The 23,604-nt window shown below is 35.7% G+C and overlaps 1 protein-coding gene across 1 annotated transcript; it reads left to right on the top strand.

Moving 5' to 3' along the window:
* Window positions 1-285: 285 nt before the first annotated feature.
* Window positions 286-23,041, top strand: LOC110106948 (DNA-directed RNA polymerases IV and V subunit 2). The gene is made up of 8 exons (XM_020837049.2): window positions 286-489; window positions 1,559-2,050; window positions 2,793-2,999; window positions 5,340-6,220; window positions 7,293-7,584; window positions 13,401-14,345; window positions 21,883-22,154; window positions 22,382-23,041. The coding sequence occupies exons 1-8, from the start codon at window positions 433-435 to the stop codon at window positions 22,878-22,880; spliced, it is 3,645 nt and encodes a 1,214-aa protein (XP_020692708.1). The 5' UTR covers window positions 286-432; the 3' UTR covers window positions 22,881-23,041.
* Window positions 23,042-23,604: the final 563 nt, after the last annotated feature.

A 23,604-nucleotide genomic window follows, 5' to 3' on the forward strand; every position in this document is an offset into this window, starting at 1 on the left:
TTAATATATATAACTATATAAGATTGAAATTCAATATCTTTTAGGCTTAATTTAGGATAACTTTTTAACTATTTTCTAATACTATTTCTAATAAAAAAATAATTTAAAAAATTTTTGTGTTAAAAAATTATTTTAAAAAATAAAAAAAAAATTATCTCAAATAAAATTTTAGTTGATAATCAACTCTCTACCAATAACCAATAGATAAAATTGAGCTGCCCAAAACTTTAATTATAAAAGAATTCGGTGAACAAATCGGCTTCCATCGAACTTTTGCCGGGCATTATTTTGGTACAACTCATTTTACACTGGGCCATCACTGTGCTCACAGTCCTACTGGGTTTCTGCCGCAGTGAAGACAGGGAAGATATCTCCCCACCCAGGTCCGTATCGTCAAGTTGCGGAACCCTATTCTTTCGTTAGATCACTTCGATGGAGATAGATTCACCCGCCGACGAAGTGTCGGTTTCACCGGCGGCGAACACGGAGGTATAATGCCTTACCTTTCTCTTGTTCGCACTCGCTTTATATTTGGCTTTCTTTTTTATTCTCCCATTCTCCCTAGTTATTTTGAAGGGGTCATTGACTTAGATTCATGTTCGGAACTCACATCAATCATTGATTTTTTAGAGTTGTCTTTCAATGCTGCTTGGAGGAAGACCGGAGTTTTTTTGGTATGTAGGCAGCGCGACATAATACCCGAAAATATATTTGTAGTGGTTCAGCGTGCATTTACTGCAGCTTCTTTGTGGTTTAATCAGTGCACGATACTTGTGCATGAACATAGCTTTTTTCTTCCTTTTCTTTTCAATAATTTATGCCATGTTTTAGGGGCTTAAGATGTTTGAGGGTTAGATCTCAGGATTGTTATGATTTCATTTGGGACTAATGTAAAATTAGTCGTAAAAAATGTTTTGAGGAAAATAAAGTTTTTTATTGTTGGTTTGATCTTTATAGATATTTTCCTTCAAAAAAGATTTGAACTATTGTACTCTAAAATATTTGATTTTTAAAAGTTAATTCTCCTATTTTTTTCTTCTAAAAATAGCAAGAAAGTTGGACTTAAATAGGAATGTGACAGCAGTTTCAAAAGTAAAATTGTGCATAGCGTCGCAAATTCACTCTCAGCGTGCTCTATATGCTGCTAATTTTATTATATTTAGACTCTTTTCAAGCTCTTACCTTGTGCAGATTCTCACAGAATGACTCTTGTTTCTCTGCCTAACCTTGTTGTGCCCCGCCTTATTTTTCTCAGTACCATCTATTGGGTTGTTGGTTTGACTAATATGTTAAAGTGAGCAGCTTATGCTCGATTGTCCTTCTTAATGATATATTCTTCATCAATGCATTTTCTGTACTGGTAAATGTTGTTACATAAGTGTAGCAGATCCTGATGAATTTTGACAGTCACAACTTTGATTTTTTCCCCCTCTCCGGGAAGACAAGTTGCTTCAGCTGTAAACCTGTGTTTAGTTTTGGTTCTGCATTTATTCCATAATCTAATTGAGGTAATTTCATCTAAGTATATTCTTGCATGTTTTTTTTGCAAAACTTATAGATGGAAGAGGGACAGTCATTAGACTTGCTTGATGTCGATGCCGACTTTATACCGGAAGATAATTCAAAAGGGAAGTCTAGTTATGATTCAATGAGCATTGATTCTTCTATTGAACATGTGGAACGACTTGACATGAGCATGGAAATGCTAGAAAAGTTCTTCAAAGATGCTTCAAGGGCCTTTTTTAATGAATATGGTCTCGTCAGTCACCAGATAAATTCATATAATGACTTTGTGAAAAATGGACTTCAAGATCTTTTTGATTCCCTTGGGGAAGTTGCAGTGGAACCGGACTATAACCCACAGGATGCCAAGGGTGATGGCGCATGGAAACATGCTACAGTATCATTTGGGAAGGTGAGACTGGAGAAGCCAGTTTTTTGGGTTGAAAAAAATGATCTTGAGGAGCAAGAACTCAAACTGACACCAAAACATGCTAGGCTACAAAACATGACATACTCGTCTCAGATGAAAGTTAAAGTTAGAGTACAGGTAAACAAGCTTATTGCATGTATGTATCATTCATTGCTTAAAATATTATCATGATCATCGTTAGCTTTATCCCAACTATTTTTGTTGTTTATTTATGCATAATTTCAAAATAAGTCCTCACACTTAGGCCAACATGCATGATCTTGAGTAACAAGTTCTTAAATTGTAAGCTTATTGAATCTTTGTATTTGTTTTTGTATATAATTATGAATATGTCACATGCATATATATATGTATGGGTCCTTAATTTTATATGGAGATGAAATTTTTTCTTCTTAAGAGGAGAATTAGCATTCTCCGCACAACTAAAGTTTGATGTTAGTGAAATACATAGATAAAAGTATATTTTAAAAGGTCTTCTACATACAATCTGATCATTTTGTGGTGTTCTCTCATTTTGTTTCTGTTTTCCAATTGCAACTTGTATTCTGATGCAATTTTCTCATGGTGCTTTGAAGCTGATTGATTTCATTGGTCTCTTTTGTGATGGCACACATGGAGGCTTGCCAACCAACCTGGCCAGACGCACGCACACACTCATCATCTCATGGAAGTGTGTTTTGCATATTTATGCGCTATTGAACCTGTGCATGTTCCAAAATTCTTGTGCACAGATAGATGTATTTATTAAATGAAAATAATATTAATTCATTTTGATCATGATCTTTATTTTCTGTAGGAATTTTTTTTGTTGTTGTCTGTGCACATTCATTATATCTACTGACCCGTTTGTCTATAACAGGTTTATGTACATCAAGTAAGTGACAAAGCCAAGACTGGCCAAGATGCAGGTGTCCATAAGAGGGTAGTGGATGATAAAGAAAGTGAGATTGTTTTGGGGAGATTGCCTGTGATGGTTAGGTCAGATCTTTGTTGGCTTCACTCTCAAGATAAAAATGATTGCTTCTTTGATCCTGGTGGTTACTTCTTGATAAAAGGCATGGAGAAGGTAGATATAGTTTTTGAGTTTTTGTGTTTGTATTTTCTTTTGTGGCTATGTTTGCATGTCTAGTCAGAGTTCGTGTGTAAATGCACTTTGGGTGGATTTTTTGTGATTTTCCTCTTTATATAGATTTTTATACGAGGTCTGTGATGGAAATCAATCTTGCAATATCACATAAGAAAATAGGGAAAAAGGTTTTAGGGGTGAAGGAGGTTTGTCTAGGCAAGGGTGGTAGAGGGAGGGTTGGTTGACCTTTTGATTGAATTTGTATAAACTATTATGTCTGCGCTTGTATTTTTTATACTCTTATTTAAATATCAAATAATAAATATTAGAAGGCTTACCATTTACAAACTTCCACTTTTATAGGGTCTGGTTAGGGGTTGATATACGCAATCTTATGCTTGCTTTGTGAAGAGGTTAGTTTTGCGACTCAATCTCGCGAGCTCAATGTCAGAGCTTAATTCTTTTAATATAATATCATTTGAACCATTACTTAGGCACGAGGGCATTAATAACTATTAGTTAGAAAATGATGACCCAAATGATTCTACATTATTTTTACTTAAAAATAATATAGAGAAATCTGAACAAAAATTAGTTGTACTTTGGAGAAATATACTACTTGAACTTCATCTTGCGCACATCTTTGAGAGAAAGAGATGAGATCCTCCCAAGTTTACTACGCCATTTCACCTTTAACAGTTTTTTGGTTGAGTTTATTAGGAGTGCATTATATATGAATGAAGAGCTTTTACATTTTCTCCTACTTGGTTAAGTGAAGACAAATGCAAAATAGTTTTTTAAGGATTTTGAAATACATCCTATAGTATGTTAGAAGAGCTTTTCAAATTGCTTGAAATTAAGTGCATAGGTAATTAATATGATTCAATGATTTTGATTGGTGAAATACTTTTAAAATAATTTGGCTTTTCTTTTAATTTATTATGTTTGATGAATGTAAATGGTTGAATTACTACAAAATATAAAATAGTTTAATATTTTTAATTTTATAGGTTATAGTTAATATTATGCTCTTGAATTTGAAGGTCACACACAAGAGAAATAAAAATAGGAGAATAATGATCATTCTCTTTTTGGGAGAAATGTTTATTTTATTTGTGCTTGTGTGCAAGCATATAAACATGTAAAGCCACACACACGACTGTAAGTTTGTATATATGCATTTTGCATGTTTGTGCAGTCATTCTTTACATGTAATGAGGTTCATATTAATGAGTTATAAATTTCAATTTCTTTTTTTTTTCAATTTTAATTAAACATCAAAGTAGAGGTGATGGTTCTAGTGTTAAAGGATCAAAATGTCAAACATGTAGGCTAAGAGTAATATGCTTAGAAATTGTTGAAAAATTTAACTAAATTGTGATTGATACCAAATGCATCTTTAAATAGCATGTGTTGGATCAAATTTGTTTGCAAAAAGTCACATTGACCATACTGTTAAGACTAGCTAAGGCGATGGATATAGAAAGAGAGAGAGAGAGGTTGGTGAATAGGAAGATGAGCTCTAAAATCTATCTATGCATAATGTACTATTATATTTAATAAAAAAAAAAAGCTCCTAATTACACATCCCAACCCATTATTTATAGTTTTGAGAAGGCTACAATAGAGGTTAAACCTAGAAAATAATAAAATAGTATAATATTTGACTATTACGGAAACATGAAGTAACTGGAATGGATACACATGTCCAGTCATATTTGATATGGATATGGAATTATTCTGATTATGCCCTTGGCGAGTACCTTTGGTAAATATCTTCGGCGAGTGCCCTTAGGGAGGGCCTTCGATGAGTGCCCTCGGCAAGTGTTTCTGACGAGTGTCTCTGGTGAGTGCTTCTAGGGAATGCCCTGAGTGAGTTCTGTTGAGCTGAGTAGTAGCATAAATGAAGAGGTTGTTACCTTGGGGTCGGTAGGTTTACATCTCCTGTATTTTGGATTAGGGGCCCTTTGAGAATGATGTGTTGCCTCTAGTAGGAGATTCTTCCTTTAGGGGAGTTCCTCCTTTGTTCGAGATCTTCTAGGTAAGTTTCTCTCTTAGTTAAACTTGTCTGGGGTGTATGCTTCTTTGATCGAGCTTTTCTTGGGCTTGCTTTACTAGGGTGAGGATCACTTCCGTTGGGTACTCCTGTGGTCGAGCTCTTTTGAGGCAAATGTATTCTTTGACCAAATGCTTTTGAGGCAAATTAGCACATGGGGTTGTACAATTTGTATTTGTGAGTTTTGTTTAATACTGCAAAGGAGGAATTTTTTTTTAAATAAGGTCAAATTTGAAGCCTTAATTATTGTATTAAATTATCCTTATGCTTCTTCAATCCTGCAGACTTTCATTGCTCAAGAACAGAGGTGCATGACAAGACTCTGGATCACTGATAAACCGTGCTGGACAGCACAGTATATGTCTGAGATGAAAAGGAGAAGAGTTTATATTAAACTGCTTGAATCTACTAAAGCTGAAGGTAACAGTGGAGTAAAAATGATCAGTTTGTATTTCTTGTACGCCACAATGCCTATTTGGATCATGTTCTTTGCCCTTGGAGTGTCTTCTGACAAGGAAGTTTTTGAAATGATGGATCTTGAAGGCACCAGTACTGATGTGGTAAACATGATATTGGTGACCATCAGAGATGCTGATGAGATGTGCGAGGGTTTTCGTAGAGGAGATAAAGCTCGTGAGTTTGTAAACAAACTCATTAAAGATGCCAAGTTCCCACCAACTGAGTCTTTTGATGAATATATTGATAAATATTTGTTTCCTGGCATTACTGGATTGCGGCAGAAAGCTCTTTTCCTTGGATACATGGCAAAATGTCTTCTTTTATCCTATATGGGCAAGAGAAAGTGTGACAACAAGGATGATTTTAGGAATAAAAGGCTGGAATTAGCCGGCAAGCTTCTTTCAAGAGAGCTGTGGTCACACATAAGACATGCTGAGCGGCGCATGGTTAAAGCTATGCAGAGAGATTTGAATGGGGATGATGAGCTGCAGTTTATTGAAAGATACTTGGATTCTTCTATTATCACCAATGGCTTAAACAGGGCTTTTTCAACCGGGCAGTGGTGTCATCCTTATAAGAGGACAGAGAGGACTGCAGGCATAGTTGCCACTCTAAGAAGAACAAATCCACTTCAGTTAATATCTGATCTTAGAAAGACACGTCAATCTGTCTTATATGCAGGAAAAGCAGGAGATGCCAGATATCCGTTAGTTGCTTTTCTTTCCTTTCATTCATTTAAAATTTTCTTGATTATTGAAATTTTCATAAATAGAACAAGTAAGCCAGTATGTTTTTATATCAACCAAATTTTAATTTATGGCATGATTTTCTTTGGCACTCTTTCTGATGACAAAATGGGAAATCATTGCATGGTGTTTATTCAGATCATACATTTTACTGTGTAAGGATTCGCTTGAAATTAAGTCAAGAATCATTGGGAACTGCATCAACTCATGAAGCTGGGAAAGCCTGCCATACCATGGTCCTGATACCATCTCTTTTAACTTATTTTATTTTATTTTTTAATATTTTATATTTTATATTTTATTTTGGTCCTGATACCATCTCCTTACCTGTTCCTTCGCTCCCGATATCAGCAGAAGTCTGAGCCCACAATAATACAGCTGAATGTAAAGTGCACTTCAGTCCCCTGACCCATTGGCGATACGTATTTCTTGCTATTGTTTATAATAGGGAAATGGCTCAATTCTGTCCCTTGAACCCTATGCCCTATTGAAGAAATTCCTTGTCATTCTTGGCTCGTAATAGCCTTCAAGTATTTTTATTGACCTTTTGGTATTATGTGTTTACAAGTTAAGGATTATCTTCTATTTTACTAGGCTTGAGACGTGTAGTAAGATTTATGCGGAAAATAAGTCTCTGGTTGACTTATTACCATTACCTAATTGGGTTCTCTTGATTACTTTTCTCTCTTAAATACCAATTATGATAATTTTCATCCTATCAAGCGCTGAAATTAAGTGGAAAAAAAGTTCAACCTTCTGAAGAACTTCATCTGGCTCTTCTTGGAGTTTTTATTAATTTCGTAGCCGAGCATGCTTTTCTTATCCTAGTGCTCTATTTATTTGCTTCTGGCAGTCTTAATATTACTGGAAGTTCTTTTTTTGTTTTTAGAGCTGTTGTCATGTGCTTTACTGTTCTATAATTTTGAATAGCTTGCATTTGCAGCTTTGTTATTACCATGCGAATGAATACCATTTCTGACTAAGTATTCGAATTCATTTTGTTTGTTATGACTTATTGAATTTTGCATATAGGAATCCTTCGTACTTTGGAAGGCTGTGTTTCTTGTCTACTCCAGATGGCGAAAACTGTGGGCTGGTTAAAAATTTGGCAATCACTGCTCTTGTTAGCTTAAAGAAGTCGGAATCCATTATTGAGAAACTGATATCATGTGGAATGGATAAATTGGAAGGGGCTCCTTTCTCATCATTGAGCAAAAGGATTAAGGTATTGCTAAATGGGGAATGGATTGGAGTCTGCCGAGATGCTGAGTTATTTGTCTCTAAATTTAAGCAAAGGCGGCGAGCTGGGCAAATCCATCCCCAGGTTAGCGTCAACCGGGAGGTTATTGGATATTTATTCCCTACTATATTTCACTTGCAAGTTGGTTTCTTTTATAATAATAATAATAATAACTATGACTTTATTAAATAAAGTTTGGTTGTTACTTGAAGCAACATAACCTTTTCTATCAGTTCACACTTCACATAACAAGCATAAATTAACTGAATTTTTAGTCATGCAATCTTTATGAAAAGCGTATTTGTTACAAATAGCCATTGTGAAATATTGAAATGATTGTAATGCAACTATTATCATTTTTTATGAGATATTATGGAACATTTGTAAGAAATTATCCTCTTGCATAATGTTTTTTGTATGTGACGACGATTACATGAACTCCACCATATTGAGGCCATTGTGATGATGATCATCATAAGCCTTATGCAAACTATTTTTGGTTTGCTTCATAAATCTACTTCCATCCCCTTTCATTCTTAATGAATAATACTTGATATTGCTAACTTTATTTTGCACAAATGTTTTCGGACATTTTCTAAATTTTTTTGTATGCTTCTAAGTAATTCTGCATCCCATCCTTTGATGCGTTTCTTCTCTTTGCTATGTGCCAAGTTATTAAAATCTTTTTTCCAATACATATCTTCTTTAATATGTTGATTATTTTTTACTCGCCATCTAGTTTAATTTTTTTTTATTCCAAATAAAAATGAGTAACTAGTAAGCAGCTTTGTTCCTCCTTTCAATATATTTGGTTCACTGTATTGCAAACACAATTGTTGTTGATTGAAAATTAAGTTATCGGGGGATATGTTGCAATGGTTATGCTATCACTATCATTTTATCTCATATTACAAAATCATATCAAATTACTCCATAGTTGTTGGGCTAAATAGGGAATTTATAACCATGTTAGCTTATTTAAGGTCATCTTGGTGGACTCAATGATAATGTATTTGTCAAGAGAAAAAGATATTATACTTATTTTATAGGAGGATTTCTTATTTATAAATAGTAGAAAGATTATATTGTCCTAAAAAAGCACCAAGTTAAGATGGGCATCGGCCATAGTAAGACTACTTATCTAAGATAAAAGATAATACTCATTCCCCCTTCAAGCTTGAGCATATATATTGGTGAACTCCAGCTTTTACACTTTTCTTAAAATAGAAGAGGACTCAAAACTTTGGTGAATATTTCCTACTAGTTGATATGAGGTGAAAACAAGAGGAATAATTATCTTTTTTGATAAGATAACATCATGAATGAAGTGATAATCAATCTCATAGTTTTCGGTTCTTTCATTGAATATTAGATTATTATCTATGTAGATAAGTACATGATTGTGATAATATAAAAGGATATGTTCTGCATTCAAAAAATCAAATTCTTCTATAAATGTTTTGACCAATATCATTTTATGCATGGAGTGTGTCATTCTTGGTGTAAAGGAGGCCTTTCTCTGGGAACCTCATGATATAACTGAGGATATATATAACAACTTAGCCTAATCCTTGCTGTCGTCTTTTTTATCTATAAAAATTCAGTGATTTATCGTAGTTGGTTCTCATTTAAGAACCTAAGCTAAAGGATGACAAAGCGCCGAGTTGTTGGAATTGGATCTGATAACCTCTCGTGCATGAAATTGCATTCGTGTTGGACCTAACCTTCCACCTACATCAAGCCCTATTTTTCCTTGCTTCCATTGGATTTCATCAAAATTATATGCACTTGTTCAATTTAATTAAGTTGCATTTATTTTTTATTAAGATTTAGATTAAGAAAAAAATAATCTAAAATGTGATTTGTCTCTCTTTGCTAGAGTTTTCAATTACCTAAAATTTTGAAAACTTATTTATTTAATGGTAATCATGTCTGAAATTAATTTGAGATATTTTATGGTTTTTCAAAGGTCTATAAATTAAATTTCATCTTATTTTAAAATTATTTAAGCTTAGTCATAAAATTAAAATTATTTAAGCTTAGTCATGAAAATTTTAGATTAATAAATAAGCCATCTAAAGATTTTAAAAATTCATAAAAATATTAATTCATCTCCTATTTCATTGTGACGTTAATAGATTTCGCTAAAACAAATCTTAAGTTTCTCTCAAACAATGTTATGAGTGGGTTCATCATTATTGTTAGATTCGATATTTAGTTCCCGTGAGTGCATCGAATTAGTTTTCAATGGAAAAAAAATGTCAAAATGGTTCATAAACTATTTATGGTGGGCCATTTTAGTCTCATAATACCTAATGATGTAGGCAAGGTGGGGGGGCAAATTGGATTTTGGATTGGTTTTGGGTTGTCCCCTTTAGTGAGCTGCTATGTCATCTACTAAATCAGCTTATTAATGTGTAATTAATGCCAATCAGGTTTCATTCCCTCCTTCTCCCCCTCTCTGCTGCCGTTCGGTTCCCTCCATCTGGCTCCTATCCTGTGGGTTTTTCTTCTCTCGTGGCTGCCTCTGTTTCCGGTACCTGTGGGCATCCGTTCCTATCTTCCGTGGCTGCCTTTTCCTGCCCCCCCTTATGGCCCTTCGGGTTCTGCTCCTAGACCGCATGTTGGCCTTTTGTTTCCCCTTTCCTCGTTGGTTCGGCTGGATTTGTTTTGGGTTGTTTGGCTGCCTCTTTTTACCTATATATATGTGATGTTTTGAAGTTTAAAAAGAGAGATTATGTGATAATTTTTTGACAGCAAAACCTGCGGGTTTCTTCTTGGAAAAGCTTGCGTGGTTGTTCCATTTCTCTTCTCCTCCACGATTTTGTCTCGGGTTTCTTATCTCTTTCTTCTCTCCGCATGTGACCATCTCATTTGTATCTTTCTTTTCAAGGAAATGCGGTTTTAGATGTTATCTTTATGATAAGTTTAAGTTTTATGAGAGTTGTATGGTGTTGAAATATTTTATGATATAAGCTTCTTTTAGTGTTATTTGTATTTTGTCATTTTGTGGTATGTTAAAAGGAAGACCTAGTTCTTATGTATCTTTGTGATATTTTGATTGCATCAATTTGGTATCGGAGCCTAGTTTAGTATTTTCCTAGGTTGTTTGTGTTTTTTTTAAGTGTTAAAAAAATGGAAAATCATGAAGACATTAAGTCTGTTGTGGGTGAAAATCTGCCAGACGATCTTGAATTTCAAATTCCAATCAACAGATGGATTCCACCATAAGGAGATTCTATCGATCCACTACAAAATGAATTATACAAGCTTTAAATGAAAATGAAATTGTGTACGGAAAAATACGAAAAGAAGAAGAAAAATCTCTAGACTAAATTCAAGCAAGAAAGAGAAGAGATCCTGAAGAAGGATGAGGCTATGATTCAAGAATTGGATGTGGATCCTTCGTCTCGTCGGGAACGTATTCATGCAGCATCATCATGAGATGATCACTTTCAACCGGGGAAGAATTTGATATAGGCAAAGGAGGGGCAATTGATTTTGGGTTGATGTTTGGGCTGTCCTCTTTGGTGAGCTGTTATGGCCTATACTAAAATCAGCTCATTAATATGTAATTACTGCCAAATCAGGTTCATTCCCTCCTTCTCCCCCTCTTTGCTGCCCGTTCGGTTCCACTACTGGCTCGTCCCGTGGCTTTTCCTCTCCACGTGGCTGCCCATTTCAGTTCCCTGTGGGCACTCGTTCCTGTCTCCCGTGGCTGCCTTTTCATGTCCCCCTTGTGGCCCTTAGGGTGCTGCTCCTGGACCGCTTGCTGGCCTTCTGTTTCCCCTTTCCTGGTTGGTTCGGCTGGATTTGTTTTAGGTTGTTTGGCTGCCTCTTTTTACCTATAAATATGTGATGTTTTGAAGTTTAAAAAGATAGATTATGTGATAATTTTTTGGACAGCAAAACCTGCAGGTTTCTCCTGGGAAAAGCTTGCGAGGTTGTTCCATTTCTCTTCTCTTCTACGATTTTGCCTCGGGTTTCTTATCTCTTTCTTCTCTCCGCAAGTGACCATCTCATTTGTATCTTTCTTTTCAAGGAAATGCGGTTTTAGGTGTTATCTTTATGATAAGTTTAAGTTTTATGAGAGTTGTATGGTGCTGAAATATTTTATGATATAAGCTTCTTTTGGTGTTATTTGTATTTTTTCATTTTGTGGTATGTTAAAAGGAAGACCTAGTTCTTATGTATCTTTGCGATCTTTTGATCGCATCACCTAATGTCCAATTTAGTCTATTCCCCCAAATTTGATCCAAATTAATTTCTCAACGCCTTGGATCTGATCCAAAATAATCTAACATATGGATTATTCTGAATCATATATGAGGAGCTAAAGGACTAAATTGAACACATTTATAGCTTGTAACCAAAGTGGCCTTATACAAACACTTCAGGGATCATTTTAACATTTTTTTTTCTCGTTTCCAAAGTATTATGTTGATCCATTACTTGATTTACTCTCATTTGGTATTAATTTTCTGACAATTTTTCTAATTATGTTTGCAATGCAATCAAAACTTCCATTTCCTTGGTGATCCATTTATCATTCTTGATATTGATTTCCACTTTTGATTGGCAAAATTTGTGTTCTTTTACCAAATTTAGATTTTCATAGAAACAAAGTCAAAATTCATAGTTTCTCAACTTTTAATTTTGGCTAAAATTTGTCTTTTTTAATATAAAACTAGAAAACATGTTTTAAGTCGCTCTATGTGATAATTTAGAAGTCGTCCAATTCAAAAAATTCGCAAGAAAAGAAATCTAAGAACAAATAAAACCCTTACAACAATTTAGAACTCACTATATAATGGAAACCGGTATGTAACGAACGTGGCTAAATATCTAAGCCTCATGCAAGTACTAGAATGTGCAATCCTGCAGAATTTATTACGACATGCTACGTTCCTAAAGAATTCGCATCCAATACCGCAACCAAGTTTGAGAGAGAAATGAAAATTTTATTTTAAAGTTATATTAAAATGCATGCCTCAAACATCTTATTTATAATTTGAAAGACCCTATGCCATTGTTTTTGCAGAATCCTTAGATCTGGCTAAAATTACAAGGAATAATCTCAAAATTTCAACCCACACATGAAGTATTTGATTCACTGCTGATGGAAGGTCGCTGTTTTTTTAGAATAGGAAACATGCAACCGAAGGTAGCTGTACTTGAAATGTCGTGTAAACTGTAAAGGAAAATATCCATCATATGCAGTAGTAGCTACAATAAAGTAAACCATAAGCCACTGACTGTTGCGACTACACAAGGAAAACCATCACAAGGAGCAGAATGCGGGAAGGAAAAAAATTAGAGCAGCCATAGTAATCAATACAACTCCAAGTAGGCAGCTAGAAAGTAATAGGGAATCAGAAGCGTTGAAGCTGAATCAAAATACTTGCAACAGTAACCAATATCACCAAGGTGCTCAAAACCCTAAGAGAACACATCCTGTTCTTATTGTCATCAACATCATAGGCACGCTACATTTAAAAACAAACTATAAAATAGATAAATGTGAAATGTGGAGCAGTAAAAATCAGAATGTTATTTTGCTCGTCTAATGCTCCTTGTTATTTCAAATTTTCAGAGTTTTCCTAAACTTAGCAGGGATCAATTACGTTGTATTTATGAATTTATTTATAGAGTTCTGGTCCGGTTATTTTTATGCATGGAAAGGATAGTCAAGAACATCCCAATTCATTAGGGTTCAGGACCAATGCTGGTGAAAGGCTGTCATCTCTCATCAATACTGCCTACATGGATGCTTTAGCATTTCCTGTTTTTAAAAGAAAAAAAAAATCATATTAATCACTTGTTTTTAGTTAGTTTACTTGATTAAATTAATTGGTTGTTAAATTGGATTTTTGTTTAGTTTACTTGTTTATTTGGCATAGGTGGAAATTAAAAGAGATGAGCAGCAGAAAGAAGTCCGTATATTTTCTGATGCTGGGAGAATCCTAAGGCCTCTAGTTATTGTTGAGAATCTGAAGAACGTGAACAAATTTAAAGGAGGATTTACCTCTTTCCAGTCTCTTATGGATGCAAAAATTATTGAACTCATAGGTGTGGAAGAGGAAGAGGACTGTCGAACTGCATGGGGAATAAAGTATCTTTATAAGAAGGATGAGAAGCAGCCAATTGTTAACTATACCCATTGTGAATTGGATCTTTCATTCCTTTTGGCTTTGAGCTGTGGGATCATTCCATTTGCTAACCATAATTTTGCAAGAAGGGTCCTCTACCAGGCAGAAAAACATTCTCAGCAAGCAATTGGCTTCTCAACAACCAATCCTGATATCAGAGTGGACACTCTGACCCACCAGATGTACTACCCACAGAAGCCACTTTTCAGAACTTTGACAGCTGAGTGTCTGGGTAGGCCTGATTACTGTTTGGGGAAGGGCCATTTTGTAAGACCTGAACTTTTCAATGGTCAAAATGCTATTGTTGCAGTAAATGTTCACCAGGGATATAATCAGGAAGATTCATTGGTTATGAATGAAGCTTCCTTGCAAAGAGGTTTGTTCCGTACTGAACATTTTAGGAGCTACAAAGCTGATGTTGACAATAAAGAAAATTCTGTGCGTCTTAAACCAAAAGACAAGGTGGACTTTGGTAAAATGCAAAGCAAAAAGGGTCGTGTAGACAGCCTTGAAGATGATGGTCTGCCATATGTTGGTGCAAGCCTAAATAGTGGAGATATTGTTATAGGGAAGGTTGCGGAGTCTGGAGAAGATCATGGTGTAAAACTGAAGCACACAGAGAAGGGTATGGTACAAAAGGTGTTGCTTTCTTCGAATGATGAAGGAAAGAACTTTGCGGTTGTGACGTTGAGACAGGTTTGTTTTATTTTGGTATATTTAATACTACACTTCACTGGGAATTTATTTAATTTTTCTGACCGTGCGTAGATATGAGTGATCATGGACTCTCGAGGGCTTCATAATTTCTGCAAAATTCCTCTCTCATGTTTTGAATAAGTTTGCTTTAGCATTTGTCATAAACAGACGCTGAGACTGGTTTGTTTGCTTTTGGGATTACTTAATACTGCCCTCTGCCGGGAATTTATTTAATTTTTCTAACCTTGCATGGATATGAGTGACCAGGGACTCAAGGATTTCATAATTTCTGGAAAATTCCTCTCATCTTAGGATTAAGTTTGCTTTATGTAGCAGAATCTTGGATCTTGTAATCCTTATTACAAGAGGGAGGGCATGGTGCAGTGAGTAGATTGCCTCCATCAAGCTTCATGGTTTTAAATCTGTCACTCTCCATAGTAAATACATATGATTGTTGATTTTATACAATTCAACTAGTTTAGTCAAGACAAAGACATCTTTCATATCCTAAATGAGAAAATGATCAAAATTATCCATTGACTCTATGAAATATCAAAATGGTCCCCACTATATTAAAAAATCATTTTGTTCCCTCAAGTTTTTAAAGGAATTAAAATAGTCTCATGGTGAGACTATTTTGATTCCTCTTTAAAGAGTTGAGAGATCAAAATTGTCATTTAATATAGTTAAGATTATTTTAGTCTTTTACAGAGTCAATGGACCATTTTGGTCATTTTCTCTAGCCTAAACAAGATGAGTTGAATTGAGCTGCAAAGGAGATGAATCAAATTAAAATTTTAAGCCTTTTTTGCCCATATTTAATTATGACCCAATTTTATCGGATTTTTAATAGATTTATTTTATTGTGTTGAATTATCCTTTTGAATAATCTTGAACTTGATTTTGATTATCTTATTAGATTGGATTTAGTTTAGGATAGGATTAAATTTGAGTTCAAATCTTTGACCTTATTTTTGTTGCTATTTTATTTTTGTTACTCTATTTATATAAGTTGGGTGACAATGCCTTGTATTCAAATTAGTGGTTGATTGAATATTAATTTTAGATGAATAAAGTTATTTATAAACTAATGGCTTGTTTTATATCCATATTATGTAGGTGAGTCACTTTCATGTTCATGGGATTTGAAAGCATTTATGAAGTCAAGTGATTGCTTCTTTCAACTCTCTTTTCAAGAATGTCTAGATGGATTTAGAGCATTATTGTTGATGTGTTTTTCGCTTTGACCCGACCCCGATCAAGACGATTCGAGCCTGGGCTGGAATCGGCTTGATCAACATGATTGATCATTGTAGAACGCAAATTGACCCAAATCGAACCTCAATTTAATTAAATTAAGCTCAATTAAATTAAATTAAAGTTAAATTGATCCGGATCGACCCAAAATTGGTCCAAATCGAACATAATCGGATCTCGCCGAGCCTCGTTGAACCAAATTCGATGCAATTCGACGCCGATTCAAGCCCAATTCCACAAATTTGGCTCGATCGGACCAATTGGACTCGAATTGCCCTAATCAATTCAAATTGGATCCAATTTGACCAATTTCAGCCTAATTAACCCAATTCAAGTTCAATTTGACCCCAAATAGGTTATATTGACTTTGTGGTCCTCTCTCATCATTTCCCCAAATAAGGAAAGACAATATGACAGCTAAAATTCAAAGTTCTCTGCTACAAGGTCTTTTCCCTCTTACTTCTGCAGCGGAAGATGAGGATATCGCAGCAGAAAATCTTATTGAACGAACGAGGCCTCGTTTCCTTTATAGAAAGGGCGAGAGGCGAGAGACGGAAGACAGGGTCATTTGACTTCATTTGTCGCGTATCCGAACGTGAGGTCAAGAAAAGGAGATGAGCTCGAGACCTGTTGTTTGCGTGCGGTTCTTCCAACCAAGAAAGAAGGAGGCGGAGACAGAAGCCCTCTTCCTCATGCGTGTGTGACCTTGCGGAGTTGGACGGCTCGGTCGGCTGGGGGTTCGGACTGAGTGGCCCTTCTGTTGTATCTTTCGCATGTGATTTACTGAGGGCAGCCAAGACCGAGCAGTAGGAGATTTCCTCTTTCGTGTACGTCTGTTGAAGCCCAACCGGACTGGATCCGAATGGAGTGGGGCTGTCGTGCGGCTTACTTTTCACGGTAGAAGAGTTTGAAGCTTTAGGTACGTTGTTCTCCCTCTCTTCTTACACTCAAGAACGGTCTAGAGGTTTCTTCCACTCCTTTTTGCAAGTCCGACAAGTTTGGAACCGCAAAGCGGCATATGGAAGCCTTCAAACATGGAGGACAATAGCTTTAGAGCACTTTGGACAGCTGACTCTGCTTACGGAGGAGCTTGGACAACAGCTCGTCGCTTCAATCTCGCTTTTGAGAAGGCGAGTGGATTGTGGGTCCGGTTGTGACAACTCGGCATGGTAAACTTCTCAATAACTTAGTGAAACCTAGGTCCCTAATCCCGTTGATGTGTGTTTGATGCTCCAAATGCTTTCGGTCCCTAGAAAACCTCGCTTTTACTTTTCAAACCCAAAGAAAATCCTTTGTATGTCATTGTCCACTTGTTTAAGTCATGGAAATCAAGTAATTTCCCATGACTTGCTCTCATGTGGAGCCAAAAGGACGGCAGCAAGGCACCGGGTCGTTGGACTTGTGTTCAATGCCTATATCTTGCATGTAATGCATTCATGTTGTGTCCAATACCTTCACCTACTACTAAACTCCTAAGTTTAGGATATTTATTTGATGATAAGTTAAATGTCGAGGTGTAGACTTTCACAGTGTTGCATGCTTTGTACCATCTCTTAGATTTGTATGTTATGACAAAGTTAACACACAACTATAGGAGCTCACATTTAATGAAACTTGTGAATTTTTTATGGTTTTGTTGAATGTCTAAAATGCGTTCGATTGTTTGGAAAATCAAACAAGTTGTCGTAGGATTTTTTACATTAATCCCCAAAGATTTATTTTGTGCAAATCCTAGAACAAATAAAACTAATCAAACTCATCTTGGGTATTTTACAAGTCTCATAGGGATGATAACAAATAACCCTTCACTCTAATTGGCAAGTTAATTGGCCACAGGCAACAACAAATGACTTGGATATTTGTTGGCATCCTAAAATGACATGTCCACACATGCATATTCTCTTAGGTTCCTCTTAGATCACCCTAAAATTGATCTTTGGAATCCATTTAGAAGCTTTCAAATGAGCCATTCCCTCTTTTTAACGTATCCGAACATTCTTAGAGGGATGGGGAGTTCTCTTTCTCATGCACATCCTCTTCATGCATGATATTTGGAGTTTCCGCAAAACTCCAAGTGTTATATTGCATGAATCTTGTGACCTTAGGATCAAAATCATAGTTTCATTCCATCCCTTGTTTGTTGAAGCACAAGATCAACAAACAACACTCTCTCTTTTCTCATGTATAACTTTTGGAGCCACCCCAAGGCTCTAAATATTTTATATATGAATTGTTGGAGCTTGAAATCAAACTCCAAGTCATCCACGTCATTTGTTGAAACATAAACTCAAAAGATAATCATGTACATTTTCCTTCATGCATGATATTTGGAACCCCCTCAAGGCTCCAAATGTTTCATTGCATGACTCCTACCATTCGTTAGGAGTTGCTACCAATCTTCCTCGTATTTTGTATTATGGATTTCTCTAAAATCCTAAATACATCATGTTGTAAAATTCCTGAACTTGAGACCAAATCTTGAGTTCTTCGCATCCTTTTATTTGTTGATGCATAAAATTAACAAACATACACCCATCCTGTAACTCCCCATAATATCTCTTAACAATATTGTAGAGTGTCACACAAAAGGGTGAAAGAGTATATTGATATTTTTCATGAAAAACTTTTTACGTTGCATCAAAAGGCAAGTGAAGTTTGTAATAGATAAACCAATATGAAATTGTAATGATTATTAAAGCACCAAATAGAATGGTTATTAAATATTAGAACTAAATATTCAAATATCATTGTTGATAGAGAAGGGGTGCATTAGATCCGGTACATCTCCTTGGAGTTCCCCAATTTTGTTTGTCAAGAAGATGGATATAGCGAGATTATGTGTGGTAATGAATAAGATGAAAATTAAGAACACATATCCTCTATTGAGAAATGATAATTTGTTTAATCAATTAGAGGTAGTTTTATTATTTTCTAGAATTGATATAAAATTTAGTTATAATCATGTGAGGGTGAATGACAGTGATGCTGGAAAGATAACATTTCGAATTGAGGTATGAGCATTATGAGTTTTTGAGATTGCCTTTTGGACCGGTCAGTGCTTTAGTAATATTTATGAATTTGGCGAATACAATCTTTAAGCATATGAATTTTGTCATCCTTTCACCACTAGTTTGTCATAGCAAGTTTTTCACCTCTAAGCTACTCTAACCTTTAGATTCCCCTTTGTCCTCTATCACCCTAGATTTTATTTAGGTAATTTTTCTTTATTTGACCTTGCTCGCTACATAGATAGCATCTTTCAATGTTAAAGTTAACAAATATTTCCTTGAATGAAGCTTCCCACGTGTAGCACAAACTAAACTCACAAGCTAGTTTTTCTTTGATTGATATTGTTGCCCATAAATAATTTTTTTGCTTCTTCTCAAATTAGCTGCCTCCACCACCTATTGGGCTATTTTTATTATTGTTTTCTCAATTCTATCTTACCATAATCATATCATACGCAATTAATCTTGCACTCTCTACTTAGTAAAATCCTTGTTGCAAATTGGAATCTATTGCTTTCATAATTAATCTTTTGACTCTCATAAAAATCCTTAACATTTCTCATCTGGAATACCAATCAGCTCTGGAGCATATTTAGATAATCATATAAATTTGCCTTATATCGAGTTATTATCTTTGATGCTTGGGTAATATTTAAAAAACTTTTATGTTTTCATGTCTTATTGAAGAGGAACAAATCAATTGCTGAAAACTTGCTTGAACTTAATCAAAGTGATCTGCTCCATAGGTTCTCCTTCAAATTTTCCAAATGTTAGCCTCTTCGCCTAGTACAAAGAAATATAAGATTTTGTTTTGAATTTTTATTTTTACTTTCTTTAATATTTAGTTATTTATGTAATGAGTTTGTCCATCCATAAAAGAATGATTGGTTCCTCCCCTGAGAAGGAGGGCGGTTGCCTTATATTTGAAGTCCACATTTATGTGAAGTTGTTTGCTTATGTCCGCTAAGCATGAAAAATGTGAGGTGAAAGCAGTAGCAAAAGATTATATCCAACAATGCCATCATAAATGTCATTATATGGAATAAAGTTAGATTTTGAAGGGGTTTTAAGTAAAAAAAATAAAATTTATGCAAGTTTGATTTGAACGAAAGTGAATTATAGATGCTTCTTTTTTTCTCGCAAATATTTATAAATTATCCCTTAGTGCTTCAAATAACTTCGTATGATTTTCCTTTCATTTTCAATTCTTAGCTCTGCTTTCTACCACTTAGTGTTAGCACGGTGCCCAGACATGTTTTAGCTCGAGCATTCAAAATCCTGAAATTAATTTCAGGTTTTGAGTTTTAAACCTCCTCCCTCTCCCTATAAGCCGCCGGCCACCTTCATTGGCTTCCCCTCATTAACCCCCATTAAATGCCTTAATTGCTTGATTTGAAATTTAAAATTCAAATCAATTTTCCCTCCAAACTTAATCAAATCTGAAATTAATTCAGATTTTTTATTAATTCCCTAAAGCTAACCTCCCAAACCTAATTCTCTCCAAACCCAAGCTCCCTCCTCCTTGCACCCGTCGGCCTCACCTTCTCCCCTTGAGAAGATGTCGTCCCCTTCCCCATCCTCCTCCTCCTTCTTCCAAAGCAAGGACTCTCCATCACCTTCACTTAGTTCCCCTCTCCTTGAAGAATTCTCCACGCCAAGCATGTATGGCGGACCCGGAGTTTGAGTGGGGACTAGTATTCAACGCCGACGGAAGCATTAATATCCTACGATCTCCGTGCTTTGACGTAGGATTTGAAGACGACGCCACCGTTGAAGAATATTTGGAGCGAGTCGTCCCGATTCTTGTGAGCATCATCGACCGACAATTCTCAAGCTAGGATTGGAGCGTCGACAGTCAAGCATTCACGCTATCCTCGTCACCGTCAACCTTTCCGTGGTTCAAGGCCATTGGTGTTGCCATCGTCTTCGTGGCTTCATTGAGTTTGCTAAAGGCCTTCTCCCGCTAAGCCCGACTTGAGTGTGAGTGAGCAAGGTAACTCGTTGTGAACTTTCTAGACATTAGCCGTGGGACTTTATTATTTTCTGCATTTGCTTTATTGCGATACTTTTGAGATCCATCATTAATTATGTCTAAACAACTAGTTTGTAATTGCTTATCATAACATTTTGATAACGGAAAATTTCTTGAATCTTAACCTACGATACTCTAATCTTATATTGGTAAACTTTGTGATTCGTAATGAGTTTCATGTGCAATTCTTGAACGTATCACATCAGTTAGCCTCTTCGCCTAGTACAAAGAAATATAAGATTTTGCTTTGAATTTTTATTTTTACTTTCTTTAATATTTAGTTATTTATATAATGAGTTTGTCCATCCTCAAGGTTCCTTCTCTGAGAAGGAGGGCGGTTGTCTTATATTTGAAGTCCACATTTATGTGAAGTTGTTTGCTTATGTCCGCTAAGCATGAAAAATGTGAGGTGAAAGCAGTAGCAAAAGATTATATCCAACAATGCCATCATAAATGTCATTATATGGAATAAAGTTAGATTTTGAAGGGGTTTCAAGTAAAAAAAAAAAAAATTATGCAAGTTTGATTTGGAAGAAAGTGAATTATAGATGCTTCTTTTTATCTCGCAAATATTTATAAATTATCCCTTAGTGCTTCAAATAACTTCGTATGATTTTCCTTTCATTTTCAATTCTTAGCTCTGCTTTCTACCACTTAGTGTTAGCACGGTGCCCGGACATGTTTTAGCTCGAGCATTATTAATTTCGGTAATATTTTTTCTTCACATAAATGCTCTTAAATGGTTGAAGTTTTGTTCTCTTGTTAGGTGAAATCTCGACTATGCATGATTTGGAGGGTGATGGGTTGTCTTTCATTTTAACTCTGCATATACGGTTCGTTTTTTGCTCATGTTAATTAAGTAAGAAAAAATGATGTTGTGGATCGTTGGAAGAACATACCTGCTAGAAGGAAAATACAAATTGGAGACCAACCCAAGCCTAAAGCTTCAAAATATCATATATCCATCATCCTTTCCTACTACAATACAAGCATGTATAAACTAGCCATATAATATTCTAGACTTTCAATGTAAAAAACATATAACAACTAGATAAATTATTCCTAACGATAACTTTAGCTAAGATGTTCTACGTCAAAAAAGGTTTGGTGAAACCATTAAAAAAAAGGTCTGCTTTGAATAGCTTAATTTCTGATGATGTATTTTTCTGATTCTTTCTATAACTTTATCACCATTAACATGATAATAGCTTATTGTTATTCATGTGCTTAATGGTCGAAGGTTCGTTCTCCTCGGTTGGGGGACAAATTCTCAAGCATGCATGGCCAGAAAGGTGTCATTGGTTTACTAGAGCACCAGGAGAATTTTCCTTTCACTCGCCAAGGCATAGTCCCTGATATTGTCATCAATCCACATGCCTTCCCAACCCGTCAAACACCAGGTCAGTTGCTTGAGGCTGCTCTTGGGAAAGGAATTGCCTGTGGAGGATCAGCAACTTATGCTACTCCTTTCTCTACCCCCTCAGTTGATATTATATATGATCAGCTGCAACGGTAAGATGCAATCCAATTACTTCCTGTGAGAAAAGTATATGTTTTTCTTTATGAAGTTCATGAAAAGTTAAATTGCTGGCCTGTTTGGTAAAGTCTGCAACTTGAGGTCAAATTTATTGCATTTGCACTCTATTTGTTTTAATTACAAAGTTATAAGTTTCCAGTTTCCACAGCACATACCTTTCTTCATTACAACATTCCTTGACCTTGGCACCTTTTGGATTCAGGTCTGGTTTTTGTAGATGGGGAAGTGAAAAGGTCATAAATGGCCGCACTGGGGAATTTATGCAGAGTATGATCTTCATGGGCCCCACCTTCTACCAAAGACTTATACACATGGCAGAGGACAAGGTGAAGTATCGAAACACCGGCCCGGTTCATCCACTCACCCGGCAGCCAGTGGCTGACCGGAAGAGATATGGTGGTGTTAAGTTTGGAGAGATGGAGCGCGATTGCTTACTCGCTCACGGCGCAGCTGCCAACCTCTATGAACGAATGTTCACCCTCAGTGATTTCTCCCATATGCACATATGTCAGACCTGCAAGAGGGCTGCAAATGTGATACAGAGGCCGGTGTTGGGCGGCCGAAAGATCCGAGGACCTTACTGTGTCTTCTGCAAATCAGCAGAAAACATTGTAAGAATCAATGTTCCATACGGTGCAAAACTTCTGTATCAAGAACTTTTCAGCATGGGTATCTGCCTCAAGTTTGAAACAGAGCTTTAAGATGTTCAGCTAAGCTTCCTAAACTGGAATTTGGGATTTTGTATTGTGCTTTGGATGTTATAGTTCTGCTGATATTATATTATGTATAGCCAAAATGGTGATCTACATATGCTGTACTACTTTGCATCTGGTAGTTGTTCAAGTTCATCCTTCTTTCTGTGGTGGCAGTTCTTCATCTGTTGTTTACATGGATTAATGGTGGGAATGTTAGGTTTCAAATGCTTATAGGAAGTCATGGCTTTGTTGAATCTTTCTTCTGCTTCGTTTCCTGGAAGTAAATGGTAAGAATGCCTGATTTCTCGCTTAGCTGATGCTCATACGATTCTAATCAATGCAGAATTATTCTTTTACTCATATGAGTATCGATAATGATTGAATTTGGCATTCGTATCATTTCTCTTCCTGAAACATTATAGCTCAGTTTTCTTTCATTCAGTCAGGGGCCTGAAAGGGATGAAAATCCTCTACCCTCTGAGAAATTATTCGTGCGGTCACCAGATGGAGTCCAGAGGCGAATCAGGATGCGCTACGTTATTTTTTTTGTTGTATATTGGTGTTGTGTAACATTATATATTGGGTGATGCGGCTCATCCTGATTCACCTCTGAATCATCATGTGATCACACAAAATATTTTCTCCTTCCCTCTGGTGTTATCATTGCACTTATTATTGATTAAAATTATTGATGATACAACATTTTTTTTATTTTAAGTACAATAGAATA

This window comes from Dendrobium catenatum, unplaced genomic scaffold (genome assembly GCF_001605985.2).
Source record: "Dendrobium catenatum unplaced genomic scaffold, ASM160598v2 original_scaffold_234600, whole genome shotgun sequence".
Lineage (NCBI taxonomy): Eukaryota > Viridiplantae > Streptophyta > Magnoliopsida > Asparagales > Orchidaceae > Dendrobium > Dendrobium catenatum.

Excerpts from the sequence above, each read along its gene's own strand:
- LOC110106948 (XM_020837049.2), top strand. The coding sequence starts at position 433 with ATGGAGATAGATTCACCCGCCGACGAAGTGTCGGTTTCACCGGCGGCG. Across the intron at positions 2,051-2,792 it reads AAGTTAAAGTTAGAGTACAG|GTTTATGTACATCAAGTAAG; the intron begins GTAAACAAGCTT and ends TGTCTATAACAG. Across the intron at positions 22,155-22,381 it reads ATATATGATCAGCTGCAACG|GTCTGGTTTTTGTAGATGGG; the intron begins GTAAGATGCAAT and ends TTTTGGATTCAG.